Below are 23,902 nucleotides of genomic sequence, written 5' to 3' on the forward strand. Positions count from 1 at the left end.
GGCCACGACGTGTGGCTTGGCGAGGAGAGCAGCTGTCGCGATGACGCTTAATGCTGCTCACCGGCCGTGTTTGGCTGGGTAGAAATGATCTCGGGTCCGGCAAAAGCAGCAGGTCTTATAAATCCCCTGTGTAGCACTCTTCGTTGGTATGAAAATTGGGTCTGTGATAAGGTGACTGACGAAGCGAACCAGCATGCTGATAAACTGTCAATGGATAGAGGTAGGTCAGTGATATTTATACTATGGGATTGATTACTTGATTATGGTCCACCTGTGTTGATTAGGCTAAGTATCTGACGCGCTCCTCCCGAATCTTATTAATAAATTACATTTATTTTGTGATTATTAAAGTTTCTGTTTGATTGTGCGCTGGTTCCCGCCTCATTCTTCCCGATGGTTAGGAAGTTTATCATTACAGTGGTGCCGAAGCCCGGGAGAAGGAGGGACGCACTGCTGAAGATCCCTCGCCGCTGTGGTGAATCCGCGGTGCCATCGAGCTGGCGAGGAGTGTGCCACCATGGATGCTCGAGGCGGTGGGCTGGAGGGAGTTGCCGGGGACAGGCGACTTTGCTGCCGGCCGCCCATGAGGTGGAGGGGCGGTTGCCGTCCGTGAGGGAGCGGAGGAGTCAGCGCCGTTTGCCAGGGGGCCGGAGCCTGCTGCCATCTGCCGGAATGGGGAGGAGCAGGGAACGGGGGACTCCTGCCGGCTGCCCAAAACCGGAGGAGCCGTCGCCGTCCACCGGGTGGTGGAGGAGTGTCGTGCTGTCCGCCGAGTGCTGTCCAGTGCCACTGCCAGGCACCGTGGAGGAGATCACCCAGCTGGTGGAGGGCCGAGCAGCAGTGTGTCTGGGAACCGGAATTTTTTTTTCCTCTCTCCCCTCTCTCATCTTTATTGCTCCTCCTTCCATCTCCTTTTCTCACGCCTCGTCTGTCCTACCCCCAGGTACCCGCAGGGCCCCATGAGCGGGGGGGGTGGGGGGGGTCGGTGGGAGTAGAGGGCAGTCTCGAGGGTACCCCCCGGCCTGCGAGGGGCGATGGGGGGTATGTGGCGAGTGGGGGGGGGGGGGGGGGGCGAGGGACGTGAGAACAAGGAGTGAGGCCGGCGGAATGATTGGGAAATCAGGGACACCTGCGCCCCACCGCCGGTCTCGAGTCCCACGTAGGAGATGGAAGGATATAAAACTGGAGCGACGATAGTGAAGGACGAGAGAGGACCAGGCCTGGGCCTTATTTTATGTTTTGGTTTTTATTTGAGCGCACCAGTCGTCCGTGAGGGGCTGGTGCGCTGTTTTGTGTTTATTTTGAATTATTAAAATGTTATTTGATTGTCCGCTGGTTCCCGCCTCCTTCTTCCTGATGATTAGGAAGTTGTTACAATACGATTCTTTGATGGTTCTTAACAGGTTGTAATTTAGTTTATGAGTAAATGACTCTCCACTCTCTTGCGCGTGAGCTCTTGCGCTCTCTCTCTCTCTCTCTCTCTCTCTCTCTCTCTGCAGTGTGCTCGCTCGGTCTCTCTCTCTCTCTTTAATTCCTGTAAAATTATTACAGACCAACAATAGGTGTTACTTGAGTATACTGTATAAGAAAGTGTATTGAAATGTATTTTTGATTAATTGCATTAATGCACATAGTATATATTATAGACTTAATAGTAATACATTTAAAATTCATTAACAGACTTACTTTTGGAGAACACACTTAAGTAAAATTTTTTATCAATTATTTTACACGTAAAATACTTCAAAATAAGTGTACTTATTTAAAACAAAATCATACTGTAATTATGTCAAATGTATAATTAATACATTTATGTACATATATACAAAAAGTGAATTTTTATAAAGAATACCTTTAAGATTTGAAGTACACAAAAAGCACACTTTTAATACAATTAAGCACACTTCTTTTTCACGAGAGCAATCATGAGCTCTAATTCATCAACATTCCTGCATTTTCTCCCAGCAGCCCTCCATCTTCCCAGTGTGCCGTGCGTCCGCTGGAGCTGCTCAAGACTATATAAAGTGGCTGTTGGCAGAGGGAGGGCTGCCGTGCAGTGGACAGACAGCATCCGGACACACTCAGCCTTCACTGGACCACAGAGACAGACAGAGAGAGACAGACAGGTCAGTACAACACACTGAGAGGAAGTGCAATAATACAGCACGGAAATGCCTTATCGTGTATGTGTTTGTGTGTGTGTGAGAGAGTGAGTTAAGCTCTTTAAGGTCTTGCTGTTCACAGGCTGATCAGGTTAAAGCTGCATGAGAATATGTTTTGACAGCTGCAATGTCAAACGGACAAATGCGTATAGGCATTTGTGTTGTTTCATCATTGCAATCGTCTTGTGTTTTCTCACGAATTGCTGAATGCAGTGCTGATCTCACGCTCCGGAATAAACATCTGATAGAATCAGTCACATGTTCTCCATTGTAAACATGGCCTCTTTTACGTCAAACGAAGCCGTTCTACTTTCTTAAAGCTACAGCAGCTCCATCACTATGGCAACAGCAGAAATGGGGTTTTCCAGTGGGTTTGAGAATGAAAGCGTTTTGTGCGCTGGTTATGTGGTGGACATCAGCTGCTGCCATAGTAGAACATCTTTTTTTAGCATCTCCTCATGAGCGGATGGATGGATGGGAGGATTATCAATCTATATGATAGGACAGGATCAAGGTTTCCCTCATATCAATGTCACCAGAAATTGAGCACAAGGTGTCCACAGATGCGTCACATGACCCTGAGTCGCATTAAAATACATGCAACCAGTTCTAAATTTTGATGGCTGATTTATGAGGTCATATGTGACATTTCATCTAGTTGGAGACACTTACTGGGATCCCATATTCCTAAAAATATGCTACTCCTGAACAGAGTTCAAAATAGGTTTTGTAGTAACTAGCGGATGTAATTGGACTCAATATTCATATATATATATACTGTATATATAAATAATTAGTAAAAAATATTATATAAAAATGTTCAATATATATTTTCAATTTTTTTAAAATGTTTTTTAAATACTGTATATAAGTATAGATAGATAGATGGATGGATAGATAGAAACAGCTAACAAGTTAGTTCATTAACTTGTATGTCCCCTATCATAAAGATAATTATGTTTGATAATTTTTCTGTCAATAACTCACAACTTACAACTCAACACAATTCCACATTTTTTTAATCTTTGGATCATTATTACAACATTACTGAAGTACATTTACAAGAAAATACCATTTAAGTCTTTCTACTTAAAATGTTTTATATTTAATTAAATGTTTTACTTGCCATTTTTTTGTAATTGTTTACTAGCAATTTCTGAGTGAGAGTTGTTTTTACACATTTTCTTTTTTTTCAGAGGGGAAACTCATGCAGAAATAGGGTTAAATCAGTTCAAACTGACTATTTGCAAATATTATAGGAATACACAATGTTTAACTGCATCACTGAAATCTATGTTGAAATGCATTTTATACAACAAATGAAGGTTTCATTTGCGGGTGCTGATGGGAAGCACTGAGCAGCTGTCTGCTGAGAGAACCGGCTAATCTTTACACCAGCTTTTAATAGACAATTTAGAGACAGCTCTGTGTATATCAGGTTGCATTTGTGCCTTCTCGTCTTCAATTCGGACATGAATTTGGAGTGTTATGCTGTCTAGTAACCAAAAAGTAAGTGTTATGTTACCAAAGCATTACATAATCAAAGTCCTTCCAACACCTTATAACCTTTGATTAATTTTGCTGGTTGATGCAGACATGGACACACTACTACAACCCTAACGCTGATGTTTAATTTGTCATGGCACTATAGTTTCTGCCAAAATACCATAATAATGTTGGTTTTTCAAAAAAGCAAATAGTGATGATAATGTTTTTTACATGACATGTCTTGTGCACGAAACACTAAAAAAATTCAATTTATCAAATAATGAGAGTTCGGTAAGCTGTTAATTGCACAAGAAGTAAGTCATAGTGATAGAAATGGCAGCGGTTTCTGAGAATGACCCACATACCGTACTTCAGTTAATCATGCTTAAATGCAAATAATACAAGCATAAACATAAGCCATTAAACCTGCTATGATTCTCAGCTAATGTTTCCAACATAGACACTTCACGTCAGTAGGAATAAGACATGTAGCTGCAGAAAGCGAGAGCTGCTGGACCTGTTTGCTTCACGTGCTCTTGAAACTCTGCCATATTCAATTGATCAGATCTGCTGCATCACACTATACATTACATGCATGCAACCATATAAACCAGCTGCTAAGTTAGAGCCAAGAACAACTGTCTCACATGCCAGAGAGTCCTACAGAATCACCATAATTGGCAGTGCATGCAGTGCTGAAGTGTCCAGTGCTGATTCAGGTCTTTGGGTGACATTTACAGTGGCACAGGGTCACCCGCATAGAAAAGCAGCCGATGCATTTACATTTTGCCAGGAATGTGTCTTAAACCACTTCCTGCAGCTATTTTTTTGTGATAGGGTTGCGCTTCGTTTCAGTCTGTCTTTTCCTGATTGCATAGCTTTTTGATCAGTAAAATCATATGGCATGGTAAATAAGTGTAGTTGAGAAACTCAGCAGTTTAACTACATTTCAGACATTGTGCCTTATGAATGTAAATTCTGGTAGTGTTTTAATGTGCCTTGCATAACATAGTTATAATGTTGGCTTGACAAAGTAATTATTAGACAATGGGGGGGAAATAGGAGTGGCACGCTTTTGTAATGTTTCATAAAACACATAGTTTTAAATGGTCATGCTTGTTGCTCAGGCTCGTTTTCACTGAAGTTCATTTACTAGATCCATATAAATTTTCTTATACATTTTTAAATATATTTATCTAAATTATAAGAAATATTTGTAACACTATATATATATATATATATATATATATATATATATATATATATATATATATATATATATATATATATATATATATATATATATATATACACACACAATGTTTTATGCAGTGTTAATATTAATATGACACATTTTGAGTCTTGAGTAAGTGTGTCTTGTAACAGATGATACATCACCATCATAATAACAACGAAACATAGTCATAATCTTTTTCCCCAAAAATATTTGTGCCAACCTTGTTGCATTTAAAAGGTTCAGTGGTTGAAGTCCAGGGTGAACATATGCAGTCACCTTTGAGTAAACCCTTGAACACACTGTCTGTAAATCCTCAGATGCAGTTGGCTTAAATTCACAACAAATGCTCCAACAGTGAGCAGAGATCTGACGTTAATATAAGACCACCTCCTCTCAAATCTTCATCTTCAATAAGGAGAACTTACTATAGCACTGCTCTTTTAAAACAGCACTGCAACTAAAGCACAGACCAGCAGGACAAGTCTTTGAGAACACAGCATTTGCATGCAAAGCATTGTGGGTCACATGACCAGTAGTGCCGTCACAAGAAAAAGGGATCTGTTTTCACTTGCCATCCAGACGCTCCGAGACAGACCGAACAGTAAGACACACTCTTTACAAGCTCTCTCTTTCTCTGCTTTAGTGTTTGATGCAGAGTCTTTACGCTTTATGAATCCTGTCTAGAAAGACTCAGTCATTGTGGTTGGTGTGTAGTTTGAATGTCACTAACCTCTACACTTCAACAGACCGACTGACAGAGCTGTTTCATACAGATAATAATGCAGAGAACATGCACAGCTGTTAGGCTGCAGTCTAAACATACCTATTTGCATAAACATACCTCATGTTAGTGACTAAGTGTAACTTGAGACTGAAAAATACCTCTGCAGAAATAACTGATGGTATAAATAGATGCAAATAAATTAATGTTTGAGAGTTTTGAATTCCAGTCAACTTTATAAGATCATATTGTGAGGCAGTAACAGCTCTTAATGTCTACAAGCAGTGGGTTGCTCTTCTGGTTTTGTGTTTAGGTGTGACCAGTCGGTGTGACAGCTCACATGGCACAGTTGTGAGAAACGTCAGTTCATTTATGTGTTCATAACCATCTCATAATGCCTCTAAATCTAGTTTTTGATGTAAAGATGGTTAAACTGATGTCTTTAAAAGCATCAGGCAATGCTTTACCCTACAGGATTTGAATATTTGATTTTGAATGTTCTACGCTGCGCATCTGTATTTTAATAATAATAAAAAAAAGATAGCTTTCACTTGATGCACAATGCTAAATATTTCATCAACTGTAATTGAATTGATTTACAGACTATTCACAATCAAGAGTTTATACTAAAGAAAAATACTGTAACGTTGAGAAAATACTGCAACTTGTGATCAGCAGAAGCGAGTCAAATGTGGTGAAGTGTGTGAAAGCTTGTGCTGTTCCTGTCTGTGTGGATCAGCTGCTGCTCTGAAGAATCCAATATGTATGTATGTATAGTAAAATATAAATAACAAATGATATGAACATGGTATGAATTTATATTTATATATATATTAGGGGTGTAACGGTTCACAAAATTCATGGTTCGGTTCGATACGATACAACGATGTCACGGTTCGGTTCGGTACGGTTCGGTATGTTTTAGATACAGCAAAATGTAAAAACATCTAAACTTTTTAGAATGCCGCAAGCGCACCGCGGGTCATGTGAAAAGAACTAACCAATCAGCTTCATCCTTTCCCGTAACAACGTTGAAAGCTCAGCCAAGATGAAGGAACAGCTGATCATAGTTGTATATGGATTGCAATTCTGAAATAAATTTAGTAGCAGAGCTAGCCTACTGCAAGCGATTTTTAGAGCTGCAAATCCATTTATCCTTTGCTGAAATTTCCGCGTCTTCATGGAGAGAGCACGTCATTGTTGCTTAGCAAAGGCAGACGCCTCAGGAGTGCTTCTTGCCTGAGCGCTTTGGAAAGGAGGAGAAAGACGTGCCTAGCGCATTATAGCCTGTAAGCTATAATGGTGATGACAGAATGAATGGTAAATAGTAAGGTCTCATATCCGTGGCTATAATGTAAATGTAACGTAAATGAAACCTACCAATCGCCACGGTGATGTCTTTTGCCCTGTTTGAGTCCATTGGAAATGTCTGTCTAAATGCTGCGGGGATAGTTTGTTGCGTGTATGTTTCTCCTTTTTTTCGTCTTTACCCAGATACTGACACACTAAGGTGATGTCGGCGTAAATGAGTTGACATGTTTCAAGTATTCCCGCTGGTGTTTTTTTTTTCAGATGCGACCGTTGTTTTTTTATCCACCACTCTCTTGCCATCACCATTATAGTTTACAGGGAATCCAAAGTGCACTCAAACACCAGACCTGTTGGTTATTGGAGGATCTTCTATTTCTGGTCTGTTAAACGCACTGGCCACCGCGTACCGTGCATGAACTGCTCACTCACTCAGCGCGTACTGAGTGAGTGAGCACCTGACTGAGAAGCCTAACATAAAAATATAAGTTGGTGTTTTTTTCTTCTTCGGGGGTGTCAGGGGCGTTGCCTGTTATGTCGTTTGGGTTATTGGGCTACCTTGTTGAACGCATATCATTATATTTCACTTTTTTTTTTTTTTTTTTATATAATTAGTTCAACAAACCGTTCGGTAGAATACGCGTATCGTTACACCCCTAATATATATATATATATATATATATATATATATATATATATATATATATATATATATATATATATATATATATATATATATATATATAAATTCATATCATGTTCATAGCATTTGTTATTTATATTTTACTATACATACATACGATTTTGAGGGAAATTACATGCATAAAGGCGGGCATACACGGTGCGAATTCTGATGGTTGGAAAATCGTATGTCTATGCACATGTCACGAGTGAGTATATTTGAAAATCGTATGGACAAGGTGATATATGACACGATTTTACGACCTGCCAATTTCCGAAGAAATTGCAAGAAGTTAATATAACTGCTCTCCCTCTCTCATAACTTCATATAAAATATTGATACAAGCCATGATGTGTGTGTGTGTGTGTGACACAAATGTCTATAATGACATGGGTATTACAACGTAAACATGGTTTATGAGAACACTTCCTGTGCCCTCGCAACTTACGGGGAAGTCGTGGCCTAATGGTTAGAGGGTTGGACTCCCAATCGAAGGGTTGTGGGTTCTAGTCTCGGGCCGGACGGAATTGTGGGTGGGGGTAGTGCATGTACAGTTCTCTCTCTACCTTCAATACCACGACTTAGGTGTCCTTGAGCAAGGCTCAAGTGTGTGTGTGTGTGTGTTCACTGCTCTGTGTGTGTGCATTTCGGATGGGTTAAATGCAGAGCACAAATTCTGAGTATGGGTCACCATACTTGGCTGAATGTCACTTCACTTCACTTCACTTCACTAAACCAAATGGCTTTTAAAAAATACTAAATGGTGTTTCATTTAAATTTTAAACATGCATTTTTCCGTGATGGATAGAGGTAGTGTATGGGGATAGAATATGTTTGTACAGTATAGAAAACTGTTAGGTCTATGGAGAGTCCCCGTAAACCACATACACATGTGTGTGTGTGTGATAGAGAGAGAGAGTTCAGTGAGTTTATCCTCTTGGTCAATAGTCCACATTCGCTGTGGCGCTGCCGTATTCGTCTTTCTTCTTCGGTGGTTTTCTTAGTTCATGATTGGTGAACTTCAGATAGATCAACAAATCAGCTCCTTCAACCGCACACGTCACGAATTCAAACCGGTAGCTCACAAACTTTTTAGACATTTAAAAAAATGATCGGGAGGTTGGGAAGTGCTCGTAAGGCACTCTGCTCGGATCATAATTCCACGCACATGAAACGAGCCGTGACCATATGAGCATACACGATTTCCACATGATTGAAAATAATCACATGCGAACCCGTACGATATCAAAAATCACACCATGTAGACCCACCTTTATACAGTAATTCGTTTGTGCATATCACGTGTGTCAAGTGATCCGTACACAGCGAAAAGCAGCTCTGACGGTGTAATGGTGCAATGTGTTTACGTTGTTAACATGAAAATTTACACGATTAGTCAAAATGGCAAATATATTGCTAATCACTGATTGTAAAAACAAAGAAACCGCAACTTATTTGTCCAGTTGTTCTGAGAAGATCCTGTTTTTGCAGTGCATCGAATCACATTCACCCGCGCAGAGAAACACAGGAAAAACACAGCCAAAATTAGGTTCTCCCGCCAAACGTGTGTATTTTTATTTTTCACCGCTAGAGGGCCACGATTTACTGTGCATTAAAGGATTAGTTCAATACAGAATACATGTTTCCTGATCATTTATTCACCTCCATGTCATCCAAGATGTTTGTGGCTTTCTGTCTTTAGTCGCGAAGAAATTAGGGTTTTTGAGGAAAACATTCCAGAAAAACATTTTCTCCATTTAATGGACTTAAATGGTGGCCAAAGGACTGAATGTCCAAATTGCAGTTTTAATGCTGCATCAAAGGGTGATGCAGAACATGATCCCAGTCGAGTAATAAGGGTCTTATAAAGCAAAATGATCTGTCATTTTCTAAAAAAAAAAAAAAACTAAAAAAACTAAAAAAACAACAACATTATATGCTTTGTAAACACTAATGCACGTCTTGCACTATAGCTCCAGGATGCGTGTGTGCAAATTATCGCATGACGTAATCACGTTGGAAAGGTCACCAGTGGTTAGCTCTTCATCTGGTTCAAAAAATTAGGGTAGGGTGAAATATTCCATAATCACTCTCTCCTCCAACTTCAAGATCATCCAATATCAGTGTTTTATTTATTTATTTTTTCTTTGCCTTTCTTTGCACTTTTGCTTTCTAAATGGCATTCTCTAAATTTCAGGGGTGTTATTGACATGAAATGTGCATTTCCGGAGGTGTTGGTAAAACGCCCCCTTTCCAAAAAAATGTATAAAATAAAATAAAAAATTAAGAGGTCACTGATCAATATTGTGTTTTTTTTTTTTTTTTTTTGCTTGCGGGCATTTACAATCCCAGGATTGACTCCGATGGACAACGAAGGAGAAAATAATTCCTGCGATGGATAATGATGGACAAAACAGTGATACACATTGCTATTTTTATGTTTTATAATCTTACGTTTTTAATGATTTTTGAAAACAGCGAACAACCCAACAAAATAAAAAAATTAATGTGCTGTACCATCATTAGCCTAACTACAGGTGCTGGTAATATAATTAGAATATCATCAAAAATTTGATTTATTTCACTAATTCCATTCAAAAAGTGTAACTTGTATATTATAGTCATTCATTACACACAGACTGATATATTTCAAATGTTTATTTCTTTTAATTTTGATGATTATAACTGACACCTAAGGAAAATCACTGTAGTGTTTTTTTTTTTTTTTTTTTCATAATATTTGAGCGAGGGGGTACAGCAATACAATCCTGCTTGGGCACCCATCTGGCCGGCAGCAGTAGCCCTAAATTAACAGGCAAAGAGACAATGAGGTAAATAGATAAAGATGAGTCAGAAATATACATTACCTTATGGGGACAAAATCTTATGGGCAATATCCAAAATCTTTGTCATTTTTTATTATTTGTTTCTGGTCCTCATGAGGAAACAACATAAATTGTACAGAATTAATTTTTTTTTTTTTTTTTTTTTACTAATATCTCGTGTGAGAGGTAGGGTTGAGTTAAGGGGATAGAAAAAACAGTTTGTACAGAATAAAAACAATTACACCTATAAAGAGTCCTATAAAGCATGGAAACCCAATATGTGTGCGTGTGTGTGTGTGCGTGTGTGTGTGTGTGTGTTTGGGGCGGAGGGGTGTAAATGTATAAAGTGTTGTTGGCCAGTGTGTGACAGTGTTACAGGACTCTGTTGGGAAATTATGCTTTGAGCAATGTTTCTCCTCCGGAGTCTGCATTTCAGCATTAATTCAGAATCTGCTCGTATCAACCACATCAGAAATGATTGTGAACTTTCTGAACGAGTGACAGACTTCAAATCAATAAAAACAGAAATTTTTCCACTCTTTATCTGGACTAATCCTTGGTTTTATTGCTCTTTTAGGATAATCTCTCACATAACAGACAACCATGGCAGGTAAGAATTTATCTCAATCTACAATATTTAATATTTTGAAAGATATTCAAGATATATTTGTTTATTTATTTATAATTGATTTATTTATTTGTAATGAGACTTACAGTTATTTTACAGTCACCTGAAAGAAACAGCCTTCAGTAAATGGTAGAGCTTTTGTAAATCAGATTAGTTCGAGACTGTCATGAAACACAACAAGTGTTTAAAAACATGGACCTCTTAAACAAAGACCTGCAGTCTGAGAATTAAACTCAATGACAAACACAAATACAAAGAACTAAAGAGCAGATAAACAGGGAAAGTCGACATGAACACACAAAAATGAACATCTTCATCATTCATCAACATCTGATGGTCTCTGATGACCTCATGTGGGCTTTCACTGTAATGCTTCTTTATAGTGCAAAAAGTAGTGATAGCATTCCCTGTTAGAGGGGAATGAGAAAGAGAAACTAAAGACACATACAACTCAATTTTTAAATAATGAATGAATGAAAAAATAACAAAAAAGAAGCACATAGTGTCTAACATATAGTGAAACTGAACATACACATAGCAAAATATTTGTCTGGCTTAAAGGTGTACAGTTTGCATTTTTATTATATATATATATATATATATATATATATATATATATATATATATATATATATATATATATATATATATATATATATATATATATATATATATATATATAGTTACAATAAATAAAGGAGTATGTTGTATTGGTTGCAGCTATTGTTTACCTGTCATCAGTAGTTCAGGATCAAACCTTGGCAACAGTTGCCATGGTGAACTCAAGCATTGAGAAGTAACTGAAGGAAAGAGCAGAATCAGTGTGAAGCAGAAATACTGTGGTCAGAAATGGGCTTAGGTTGCTTGAGTAAATCAGCAGTCGCCGTGCTGAAGACAGATGGTAAATGATTTGAGCACAATGTCTGCAGGAGAACATCAGACTACAGAAGTTAGAAGACAGTCTGATAGTACTGAGATCTCAGAGAGTTTTCAAATAATAGCACAGCCTCCACATGCTACATTTAGACTGATGTGAATGTTTTATTGTGTCACAGATAAACTTAAAGATGCTAAGATCGTCTTTGTGGTGGGTAAGTTGAACTGCCTTTACTTTTCATCTTGTCTGGTAAAAAAAATTATTAATCAAATGAGGCGTTCTTTTGTAAATGGAAACTCATAATCATAAGCCGTGTTGGCATAATCATAAACGTATTGTGAAACCAGACCAGCTTTCTGTAGGAATGACAAAAGCATCATGATACACTGTAAAAAATATTTTAAAAATATAAACTTTGTAAACAAAGATTACATGCAATTTATTTGTAATTATAAATGGAATTTACCAGCAATTTCTGAGTGAAAGCAAATCAGTTGATGAATTCATGACTATATGTTTCAAATAATGCAGTGCTGTTCTGTTCTGTTTGTTTGCTGCTAAGTGTAAAGTCACATAAACTCCTAGTAAAGCACGCGTCTATGAGCCATCACTCAAAGGTTTGAAATAATTAAGAATTAAGGATTGTAAAACCTTTCAGCACATCAAGGTTGCATTTATTTAAAAATACAATAAAAACTATTAAATATCAGCGTGAATATATTGTGAAATGTAATATATTCCTTTGATCAAACCTTACATTTACATTACATTTACACTTATTCATTTAGCAGACGCTTTTATCCAAAGCGACTTACAGATGAAGACAGTGGAAGCAATCAAAACCAACAAAAAGAGCAATGATACATAAGTGCTATAACTAGTCTCAGATAGGTTAACACAGTACACGTAGCATGGTATTTTAACTAATATAATAAATAAAAAGAAAACAGATAGAATAAAAAATAAAAGAATAGAGCAAGCTAGTTAGAGGTCTTTACACATACACACACACATACATATACAATTGCATAATAAATGAAAAGAAAATAGAATACCAAAATATTAGAAAGGTAGTTAGATTTTTTAAAGAATAGAATTAGAATAGTGAGTGTTAAAGTTAGAGGGTCAAATAAAGATGGAAGAGATGTGTTTTAAGCCGATTCTTGACGATGGCTAAGGACTCGGACTGCTCGGATTGAGTTGGGGAATTCATTCCACCAGAAGGGAACATTTAATTTAAAAGTCCGTAAAAGTGACTTTGTGCTTCTTTGGGATGGCACAATCAAGCGACGTTCATTTGCAGAACGCAAGCTTCTAGAGGTCATATAAGTCTGAAGTAACAAATTTAGGTAAATGGGTGCAGAGCCAGTGGTAGTTTTGTAGGCAAACATCAATGCCTTGAATTTTATGCGAGCAGCTATTGGAAGCCAGTGCAAATTGATAAACAGAGGTCTGACATGTATTCTTTTTGGCTCATTAAAAATTAATCTTGCTGCCGCGTTCTGAATTAATTGTAAAGGTTTGATAGAATTGGCTGGAAGACCTGTCAAGAAGGCATTGCAATAGTCCAGCCTGGACAGAACAATAGCTTGAACAAGGAGTTGTGCTGCATGTTCCGAAAGAAAGGGCTTGATCTTCTTGATGTTGAATAAAGCAAATCTGCAGGATCGGACAGTTTTAGCAATGTGGTCTGAGAAAGTCAGCTGATCATCAATCATAACTACAAGGCTTTTAGCTGTTTTTGAAGGAGTTATGGTTAGAGCAAGCTAGTTAGAGGTCTTTACACATACACACACATATATAACAATAAAATGTTTAACCTTCAGTCTTTTCCTGAAGCATTTTTGATTATTATCAATGTTGAAAACAGCTGTGCTGCTGAATATTTTTGTGGAAACCATGACACATTTTATTGTTCACGATTCTTAAAAAAAGAACAGCATTTATTTGAAACTAAATTATTTTTGTAACATTATAAATGCCTTCACTGACACTTTTGATAAATTTACTGCATCCATGCCAAAAATAAGTATTAATTTACTTTTTTTTTTTAGCCACGTATCACAATTTTCACACACAAAAAAACATTTTCTGATAATAATCATAAAATGTTGATGAGCATCAAATACGGATATGATTTCTGAAGGATCATGTGATACTGAAGACTGGAGAAATTATGCTGAAAATTCTGATTTGATGACCGCAATAAATTACATTTTAACATATATTCACATAGAAAACATCTATTTAGTAATAATATTTAACACTTTTCTGTATTTTTAATCAAATAAATGCAGCCTTAGTGCACAGATGACCTCTTTCAAAATCGTTCATATAATCAAGTAATATTATATTGGTAACTGATGAGGGTTCTTCTTATGTCAGGTGGCCCCGGCTCTGGAAAAGGCACCCAGTGTGAGAAGATTGTGGCAAAGTATGGCTACACTCACCTGTCCTCAGGTGACCTGCTGCGTGCGGAGGTGGCGTCCGGCTCAGAGAGGGGCAAACAGCTCCAGGCCATCATGCAGAAGGGAGAACTCGTGCCTTTGGTCAGTCCAATCTCTCTTCACATCCTGGATAAAAGCATTTCTCAGTCCCAACGTCACTCACCGTTATCATGAGCAGAGTTCATTCTGATGCTGCTCTGGTTTCTGCAGGACACAGTTCTGGACATGATCAAAGAAGCCATGATCGCCAAGGCTGACGTCTCAAAGGGCTACCTGATCGACGGATACCCTCGTGAGGTCAAACAGGGAGAGGAGTTTGAGAAGAAGGTAAAAGAACATCATCACACAAACTCAAAGACAGCATACATGTCAATCTCAGCAAATGGTGTCATTTATGACTGGATTTCAGGACTGACATCATTTGATCAGAGCAGATGGAATCACCATTAGTGCTCAACAAAGGGTGACTTCATTGTCCAATTCTTAAACTGTTAGCTCTAATCCTAAACATTGTGCATACGTTACATTATTTCACACTTAGAATACATCTACTGTCACTCCGTTTTGCAGTCTTTTAATAAACCACACAATATGGGAGAATTTACCTCTTTTTTTGCATGTAAATATACACCAGAATTTAAATGTTTGCAGGCAATAAGAGCTTTTTTGAAAGAATTTAAAAGTTTTATTCATCAAGGACACATTAAATTGATCAAAAGTAATAGTAAAAATAAAATAAAAGACCTTCTTTTGAACTTTATATTCATCTGTGAATCTTGAAAAATAAAATGTATCACGGTTTACACGAATATATCCGGCAGCACAAATGTTTTCAAAATCGATAATTTCTTGAGCAGCAAATCGGCATATTAAAATGATTTCTGAAGGATCATGTGACACTGAAGACTGGAGTAATGATACTGAAAATTCAGCTTTGATCACAGCAATAAAAAACATTTTAACCTAAATATTAAATATTCACATAGAAAACATCTATTTTAAATTGTAATAATATTTCACAATATTTAATTCATAATTTTTTTTGTTGAAATAAATGCAGCCTTGGTGTGAAGAAGAGACTTCTTTTTAAAAACATTAATAAAGTTCTTGCTGACCCTAAACCTTTGTCAGCCAGCGTAAATAAAACAACAACATAGTTTAAGTGTTAAAATAAAGTGTTCTTATTCGAAAAATAACAACAATTACATCCAATTCAATTATCTTCAACCCATCTAAAGAATGCTGACAATTTCAGGTAAAAAGCAAATGTTGAAATATGAAATTGTAGTTTTATTTCACATTTGTGTCCAGTACAAAACAACTGTGTAATCAATGAAAACTTACAAGTAAGTTCAGTATGCCGTTAATTATATTAGTAGTAAATCACAAGCCACAAATCTCCTGAATGACCTGCACCTACAAGCACACACATAATCTGGCTTCCAAAACGTAAAAACTCCTTGAGAAGTCATTCAGATGGAGCAAGCCATGTCGCTCTTCTCTCTATCAGATCGGCGCTCCAGCTCTGCTGCTGTACGTTGACGCCAAAGCCGAGACCATGGTGAAGAGGCTGATGAAGCGCGGAGAGACCAGCGGGCGTGCAGACGACAACGAGGAGACCATTAAGAAACGTCTGGATCTCTATTACAAAGCCACTGAGCCCGTCATCGCTTACTATGAGAAACGCGGCATTGTTAGGAAGGTGAGAAGAAACAATGACAGAAATATAATGATTCAGTCCAGCATGACACCGTTTCTCTCTTCAATTCTATGATTTCTCTCTCCTTCTCCAGATTAACTCGGAGCTGCCGGTTGATGAGGTATTTGCTATTGTTGAAAAAGCTATCGATGAGCTGAAGTAAAAAGCACTTGACAACAAACTCTTGTTTGGGTGATTCTTTTGCCTTTTCTCTCATACTGTATATTCCTTATTAAACAGAAAATCCAACCTGAGACTAAATCCATCAGATCTCTCAACTGGATTGTGTGTTTCACTAGTAATACCCTAGCAACCTGCCAGAATACATTAGCAACTGCCTTTCAAACAGTCACGCATCCCACAGGCTGTATAAAACATTCAAACTACACAGACACATGGATTTGGCAGCCTTCGGACTTTTTAAAGCTGTTTTAAACTTTTATGTATTATTTTATGTGTTTTGTCAAGCTGACATTCGAATGCCTTTTCTCTCTCAATGTGTGTGTTAATTGCTAATAGTGACAAGGATCCAGATTTATTGCCTTCACGATTCTTCCTTCTTTAGTGCTCCAGACTGAAAATAATATCTACACTTTATATGTTATTATAAAATAGATAGATCCAGTCCTTGATTATGACTGACTGAGGTGTGTTCAAAGCCATTGATAAATACTCTGTGAAACATACAGAAGCTTATTACTGCAGTGAAAGAAAACCATGCTTTGCCAAGTCATAATAAAGTCATAATTATGAAACAAAAGTCAAAATTATGACATGCTTAATCTTATTTTAGAAAAATAATTTACGTCATTTTAACTTGGTACTGTATGTCACAATTGTCACTGTCTTCTCTTAGTGTTGTGTTTATTTGGTGCCATGTGACAACAATTACTTTTAAAATTATAATTTTAGCTTTTCATCTCATAATGACTTTAAAAGTAACCATTATAGGATGAAAAGTCAAAAATATGATGTTGAAATTGTAACAAATGATGACAAATACTTAAAATCAATAAATCGAGATTTTTAGTTAATAAGGGCAAAAAAAAAACAACAACTATTATTATCATCATTTTGTATATTTTAAGCTTACAATTATGATTTAATATGTCATGATTCAAGCTTCTGAAGTTTTAATTTTTACTTTTAAAGTCATAATTTTCTACTTTTTATCTCATTTTTATCTCAAACTATAAATTTTCTCCATACAGGAATTTATTTTTTAAAATAACTGATTAACCATTACTGACAGACCAACTGTGAGCTCTAAAGGTTGTCAATTGGTGGAATATACTTTTGTTGATGTCAACCGTTGACATTATTTTAAAAACAATTGTGTTAACAGCTGAATTTGTGGTAGAAAAGCTACATTACCGATGTCACTATGTAGAAAATTCCACAAATCAGGGAGTTATGGAGTGCAAATTGTACCAAAAGAGTGCCTTAATATGCTGTGAAAATACTAAAATATTTGTATATAAATAAACTTGAAGGGTATTGTTACAATATATAATAGATATAATCAGCAACTTAAATAGTTTTTTATTTCTCCATTGTCTGATTTTGAAATACTTTTTTTGTTTCAAATTAAAGTTTGTAATGTTTATATAATTCAATTTAACATTATTTAAATAGATTTTTACTGTTGTGTGTTTATTTTATGATATCTTCCCAGCTATATTTAGTAATCGTTTAATTAATCCGATGCACCCTGTGAAACCGTGGTTTGCAGTGATTTTAGAACAGCTCGAAATCATACCCAACAACCCGTAGCTCTTCTAAAATCACTGTAAAGCAGGGTCCTTCACATCTTAATCTGTCAAGAGCTTTATAAATATGTAAAATAAATGTCTTCAGTCTGCAATTAGATGCGGACCAAGGAAGTAGAAGATTGCCCATGACTGGGAGCAGGGAAGACAAAGGTGAGTGTAACACCAAAGAAAGAAACAACCAGGACACAGGACACAAAACACATAGAACACCAAAACTACTCACAAAACAGACTGGACAGAAGAGAAATATAAAGGAAAGGGGTAATCAGCGATAGGTGGGGTAGAGTCAGCCAGTGTTCAGCGCAGTCCCACCGCCAGATCAGCGCTGATTGCACTGGTCACAAGCTGCCGAAAAAGACATTACACACAGACAGCAGAGGGAGCCAGAGGGCAACCTGACCTGCAACAGTACCCCTCCCATCAGGGATACTTCCAGAGGACTCCATGACACTGATGAAACTGGTCGATGAAGGCACAATCCAGAATGTCACGAGCCGGAACCCAGCATCTCTCCTCTGGACCATAACCTTCTCAGTCTACCAGGTTTTGGTGTTCTCTACCCCTATGCCTCACATCGATTAGTTGCTGTGCCCTTATAAGCCGTGACCCCTTGATGAGTCTAGGATGGGGCAGTGGTCTGGGGCTGAAGGGGGGAGTGAATAACAGGCTTGATCTTAGATACATAAAATACCAGGTGAATATTCTTGGGGGGGGGGGGGGGGGGGTTCATTGAGTCGCACAGACAATGGACTGAGCACTTAGACCAGACCTTCTGACCGCACATGTAAAGTGGGGGCTTAGTAACCGGAGACAGAGATCTCGGGTGGAGAATCAAACCCACTGATCCAGCTGATGACAATGAGCTTGTTCTCTAGTATGAAGAACTGCTCTTTGAAGATGTACGTGGGCCTCGTTCCATGTCTCTTGCCTTTTGTTGTAGCCAGTTGTGAAGTTCCCTGGACCCTGGGAATAGAGGTGGTTGGAAACCCAGGATGCACTGGAAGGGAGTGATACCAGTTCCATGTTTGTGGAGTGAATTCTGAGCATACTCGGCCCATAAGAGATAGCGGCTCCAGTAGAGTAGAGTAAGCCACCAGAAGTTATTATTTAATAACTTCTAAGTGTTGCTGCAAAATACCTGGGTGACCAGAGCTGGACGTTTAAAGATCTAGCTGAAGGACTATTTGTCATACGGCTTGAGGCACGAAGGTTAGGTTAGGTGGGGTTCTGACTGGTGGTGGTTCAGTGGTTTGAGCATCCGTGATCTCCCATCATGATGTCCCATTGGATGGGTGCGAGAATTATGGTAGATGGAAGGATGGATTCTTGGCTGGGAGACAGTATGGAAGATTCATAGAGTTGGGAGAGCATCCACCTTGGTGTTTTGAGAGCCTGGATGGTAGGTTATTGTGAAGTGAAATCTAGTGATGAACAGTGACCCCCTTGCCTGTCAGTCATGGAACTCTTGGCTGATTCAAGATACTCCAGATCGCGTTGATCGGTGAGTACAACTAAGGGATTTTTGGCTCCCTCAAGCCAATGATGCCACTCCTCAAAAGCGACCTTCATTGCAAGAAGCTCTTGGTTGCCCACATCGTATTTCTGCTTGGTGGGACTGAGTTTGCGGGAATGGAAGATGCAGGTATAAAGTTTAGGTGGGTTAACCTGTCATTGTGAGAGAACTGCACTGATGCCCATGCTTGATACGTCTACTTCTACAATGAACTTTCACTCTGGATCTGGATTTTGCAAGATAGGTGCAGTAGTAAACTTCTCCTTGAGGCTCTGGAAGGGGGATCGAGCTGATGAAGACCATTCAAGGTGCTGGCTACTCCTTTTAACCTTTGAAGTCATTGGAGCTGCTATGGTCTTCAAGTTGGGAATTTGGCAAAGAAATTGGCAAATCCTAGAAAGCATTGCCTTTCCTTTAAGGTGGCTGGTAGAAACCAGTTGACAACAGCGTGAACCTTCTTGTTATTCATGGACACCCCTCCCGAACCGATTACGTACCCAAAGAATGATACAGTCACCTTGTGGAACTCACACTTTTCGGCTTTGACATTTAGATGGTGGTTGATGAGACGTTGTAAGACTGCCCGAACCTGCCTGACATGCCCCTGGTATGACTCGGAGTAGATTAAGATGTCATCTATGTAGACAATGACCCAGCGATATAACATGTCTGGAATACTGATGGACTGTTCGCAAGCTGGAACGGCATAACTCGATACTCATAGTGCCCAGTAGTAGTAGTACAGAATGCAGTCTTCCATTTGTCACCCTCTCAGATGAAAATGAGATTGTAAGCACTGCGCAGATCCAGCTTGGTGAAGAACCTTGCCTTTCGGAGCTGTTCCAGACCTGGAGGGACTAGGGGCAAGGGGTAGCGAAACTTGTTGAGTTCTCGATAAACAATGCAGGGACAAAGACCAACATCTTTTTTTTTCATGAAGAAGAACCCAGCAGAGGCAGGTTATGTGGATGGACAAATAAATCCTTTAGAGAGTTGCTCTTCTACACAAGACCTCATAGCCTCAGTTTCCTGTTGAGATAAAGGGAAAACACTTCCCTTGGGAAGATGTAAATCAGGTTGGAGATCGATGGAACAGTCATTTGTTCTTTTAGGAGGCAGTTCAGACGCCTTGGCCTTACTGAAAGCCTCGATGAGATAGTGATATTCAGCAGGCATTTGGAAGTTGGCAGTTGCCCTCCCTCTCCTTTCTGACTGGAGTAGCGTTGATAAAATTCTGTTGATAGAACTCTGACCACTGCATAATTTGTCCTTCGTACCAGGAGATTGAGGGATTATGCTTCTCCAACAAAGGCAGTTGCAGAATGATACACGAGTTCACGCCTACATATAATTAGCTGAGGTATGATATGCATATTTGGCGTACTGTCCGGGGAAGGGCTCTGAGCTCAGGAATGGCTGAATTTATATTTATAAAGTGAACTCGAAGTGAGGAGATGGGGTGGAGGAGGGATGCTGATAAACTGTCAATGGATAGAGGTAAGTCAGCGAAATTAATACTATGGTATTGATAACTTGATTGTGGATAATCCACATCTGTGTGGATAAGTAACTGACCCGCTTCTCCCGAATCTTGTTACTAAAACACCATTAGTTATTCGTGGAGATTGGAAGACTAAGAGGCAGATACGTTCAGTGTGAAGCACTCCATTACATAATTGTATGTCTTTTGTGGTGAATTGAATTCGGCCAATGCCCAGCAGTCAGCCATCTGCCAGTGCCCAGCGGTCAGCCAACCATCGATCCCGCTACCTCTCGCATGCTAAGCAAGCGCTCTACCATTTGAGCTAATTCCCCTGGTCTCTTGTTTAAACTGGCGTCATTGAAATTTCTTGCAGTCACTGAGTCAATCAAGGCTGTAGTCTCTGTGATCTGCCCATTTATTTCTAAAGTGACTGAAGTCTCTAAAGCAGTGGAAGAATTAGAATTTTAACTCACTGCAGATGGATTGCGAGGCGGATGGTTGGGGCAAAAAGTGCTCATGTGTCCAGGTAATCCACAGTATAGGCACAGATGTTGATGAATACGCCTCTCACTTTCTCCTCTCCACTGAGATGAGTAAAGCTAATCTGCATGGGTTCTGTGTCAGGACATGATGATGTGGTGCTGACTGGAGCCGAAGAGAGCTGTGGTGCTGACTGGATCCGAAGAGAGCTGTAGTTGACGACGAGAGCATAGGAGGTTGTCGATCTGAATGGCCAGCTCACTGAATTGATCCAAGGATCTCCCCTCATCACAACAGGTTAATTCTGCCTGTAATTCCATGCTCAGACCTCTGTGAAAGTGGAGTTTTAGTGGATCCTCCGGCCACCCTGTCTGTGCAGCTAGAGTGCAGAATGAGAGAGCATAATCTGCCGCTGATCTCCTTCCTTGGCAGAGAGCTAACACCTGTTCACCTGCCTCCTTTGCATCAGTGGGATGTTCAAAAACCTCCTTAAACGAGACGTGCTGCGTTTGGTCTCATACTCTATCGCATACGTTGTCAGTGTTGTGTGCTTGCTTAGACCTTTGTTGTGATAAACAGTAAAGTGTGTTCAAGCACCAGCCAAGAGAGTGTAAAGAAATACCCTTTGTGAGAAGCAGGTAAATCAGCGGGAGTTAAAAGCAGATCGTAAGTGTATTTATTTCTTGTCTCATTAGTGTTTAGCGCAGTTGTCGTTGCTAGGAAACATTTGTTTGTTTACTGTGTTGAGACGTGCTGCGTTTGGTCTCGTACTCTATCGCATACGTTGTCAGTGTTGTGTGCTTGCTTAGACCTTTGTTGTGATAAACAGTAAAGTTTGTTCAAGCACCAGCCAAGAGAGTGTAAAGAAATACCCTTTGTGAGAAGCAGGTAAATCAGCGGGAGTTAAAAGCAGATCGTAAGTGTATTTATTTCTTGTCTCATTAGTGTTTAGCGCAGTTGTCGTTGCTAGGAAACACTTGTTTGTTTACTGTGTTGAGACGTGCTGCGTTTGGTCTCGTACTCTATCACATACGTTGTCAGTGTTGTGCGCTTGCTTAGACCTTTGTTGTGATAAACAGTAAAGTGTGTTCAAGCACCAGCCAAGAGAGTGTAAAGAAATACCCTTTGTGAGAAGCAGTTAAATCAGTGGGAGTTAAAAGCAGATCGTAAGTGTATTTATTTCTTGTCTCATTAGTGTTTTAGCGCAGTTGTCGTTGCTAGGAAGCACTTGTTTGTTTAATGTGTTGAGACGTGCTACGTTTGGTCTCGTACTCTATCGCATACGTTGTCAGTGTTGTGCACTTGCTTAGACCTTTGTTGTGATAAACAGTAAAGTACGTTCAGCTGAATTCAATTTCTGTTTTGTCGGGTTTAAAAAAGATTAGTATACCCCGGCAGCAGTCGCGGCAGCCCTCCAGTTAAGCCCTCCTCGTGTGAAGACCGAAGAGTGTAAAGACCATCGACTCTACCGTGCGACTCCACCGGGCAGGGACACCGGCAGGTGATATAAATACTGTACAATACAAGTATTGTTTTGATTAATCTTTTTCCTTTTCCTTGTTTCATTTCTGTTTCAGTTGTTTTTTGTTTATAACCAAATCGTACTATGTGTTTCCAGATCCCTACTATCATTACCACTCTTAAACCATGCAACACACATGCAACATGTAGACAGCGCAATCTTAACAACCTGCATACTTTGCCTATGTCTGCTAATACACTACTTTCTTTTCCTATTGGTCTCTGGAATTGCCAGTCTGCTGTAAACAAAACCGATTTCATTACTTCTATTATTAGTCATTCAAAGCTTAATCTCATGGCCCTAACAGAGACCTGGATCAAACCAGAGGACACTGCTACACCTACAGCACTCTCCAATAATTTCTAATTTTCCCACTCTCCCCGTTTGACTGGAAGAGGTGGAGGTACTGGTCTGCTCATCTCTAATGATTGGAAATTTAATCCTTTACCATCTTTGGGTCACATCAACAGCTCCTTTGAATCTCATTCAATTACTGTTACCTACCCTTTTAAAATATTTTTTTTAGTTGTCTATCGACCCCCAGGACCACTGGGTAACTTTTTGGATGAATTAGATGTGTTGCTCTAAACCTTTTCTGAGGATGGTACTCCCCTAGTTATGCTTGGAGATTTCAACATTCATCTAGATAAACCTCTGTTTGCCGATTTCCACACTCTGCTTGCCTCTTTTGATCTCAACCGAGTGTCAACTACTGCTACTCACAAATCAGCTAACCAACTGGACCTTATTTATACACGAAACTGCTCTACTGATCATGTTCTGGTAACTCCACTGCACACGTCGGATCACTTCCTCCTCACTCTTAACCTCAACATGGTCCCTGACACATCACTTACCCCTCCACATGTCATCTTTCAACGTAAACTACGCACACTTTCACCCTCCCGGCTATCTGCAATGGTTTCATCTTCAACTGTTTCCCTTAAACTGTTTGCATCTTTGGATGCTAACAGTGCTACTGATACTTTCTGCTCCACTCTTACATCTTGTTTAGACACTGTTTGCCCCTTATCTTCCAGGCCAGCCCATAACACCCC

General features: G+C 39.0%; 1 protein-coding gene across 2 annotated transcripts; it reads left to right on the top strand.

Annotated features, from left to right (window-relative positions):
* Window positions 1–2,032: 2,032 nt before the first annotated feature.
* LOC127989506 (adenylate kinase isoenzyme 1-like) lies at window positions 2,033–16,255 on the top strand. 2 transcript variants are annotated; one of them, XM_052591435.1, is made up of 7 exons: window positions 2,033–2,126; window positions 11,001–11,033; window positions 12,107–12,142; window positions 14,314–14,477; window positions 14,586–14,702; window positions 15,886–16,077; window positions 16,169–16,255. In XM_052591435.1, exons 2-7 carry the CDS (start codon window positions 11,027–11,029, stop codon window positions 16,235–16,237), a joined length of 585 nt encoding a protein of 194 aa, XP_052447395.1. In that variant the 5' UTR covers window positions 2,033–2,126; window positions 11,001–11,026; the 3' UTR covers window positions 16,238–16,255. The 2 variants fall into 2 exon arrangements, with proteins under 2 accessions (XP_052447395.1, XP_052447396.1); XM_052591436.1 differs by lacking the exon at window positions 2,033–2,126 and adding an exon at window positions 5,368–5,488.
* Window positions 16,256–23,902: the final 7,647 nt, after the last annotated feature.

Source organism: Carassius gibelio, chromosome A5, assembly GCF_023724105.1.
Source record: "Carassius gibelio isolate Cgi1373 ecotype wild population from Czech Republic chromosome A5, carGib1.2-hapl.c, whole genome shotgun sequence".
NCBI lineage: Eukaryota > Metazoa > Chordata > Actinopteri > Cypriniformes > Cyprinidae > Carassius > Carassius gibelio.

Coding starts and splice junctions, on each gene's coding strand:
- LOC127989506 (XM_052591435.1), top strand. Junction 14,478..14,585: donor AGGGAGAACTCGTGCCTTTG/GTCAGTCCAATC, acceptor TGGTTTCTGCAG/GACACAGTTCTGGACATGAT. Junction 14,703..15,885: donor GAGAGGAGTTTGAGAAGAAG/GTAAAAGAACAT, acceptor TCTCTCTATCAG/ATCGGCGCTCCAGCTCTGCT.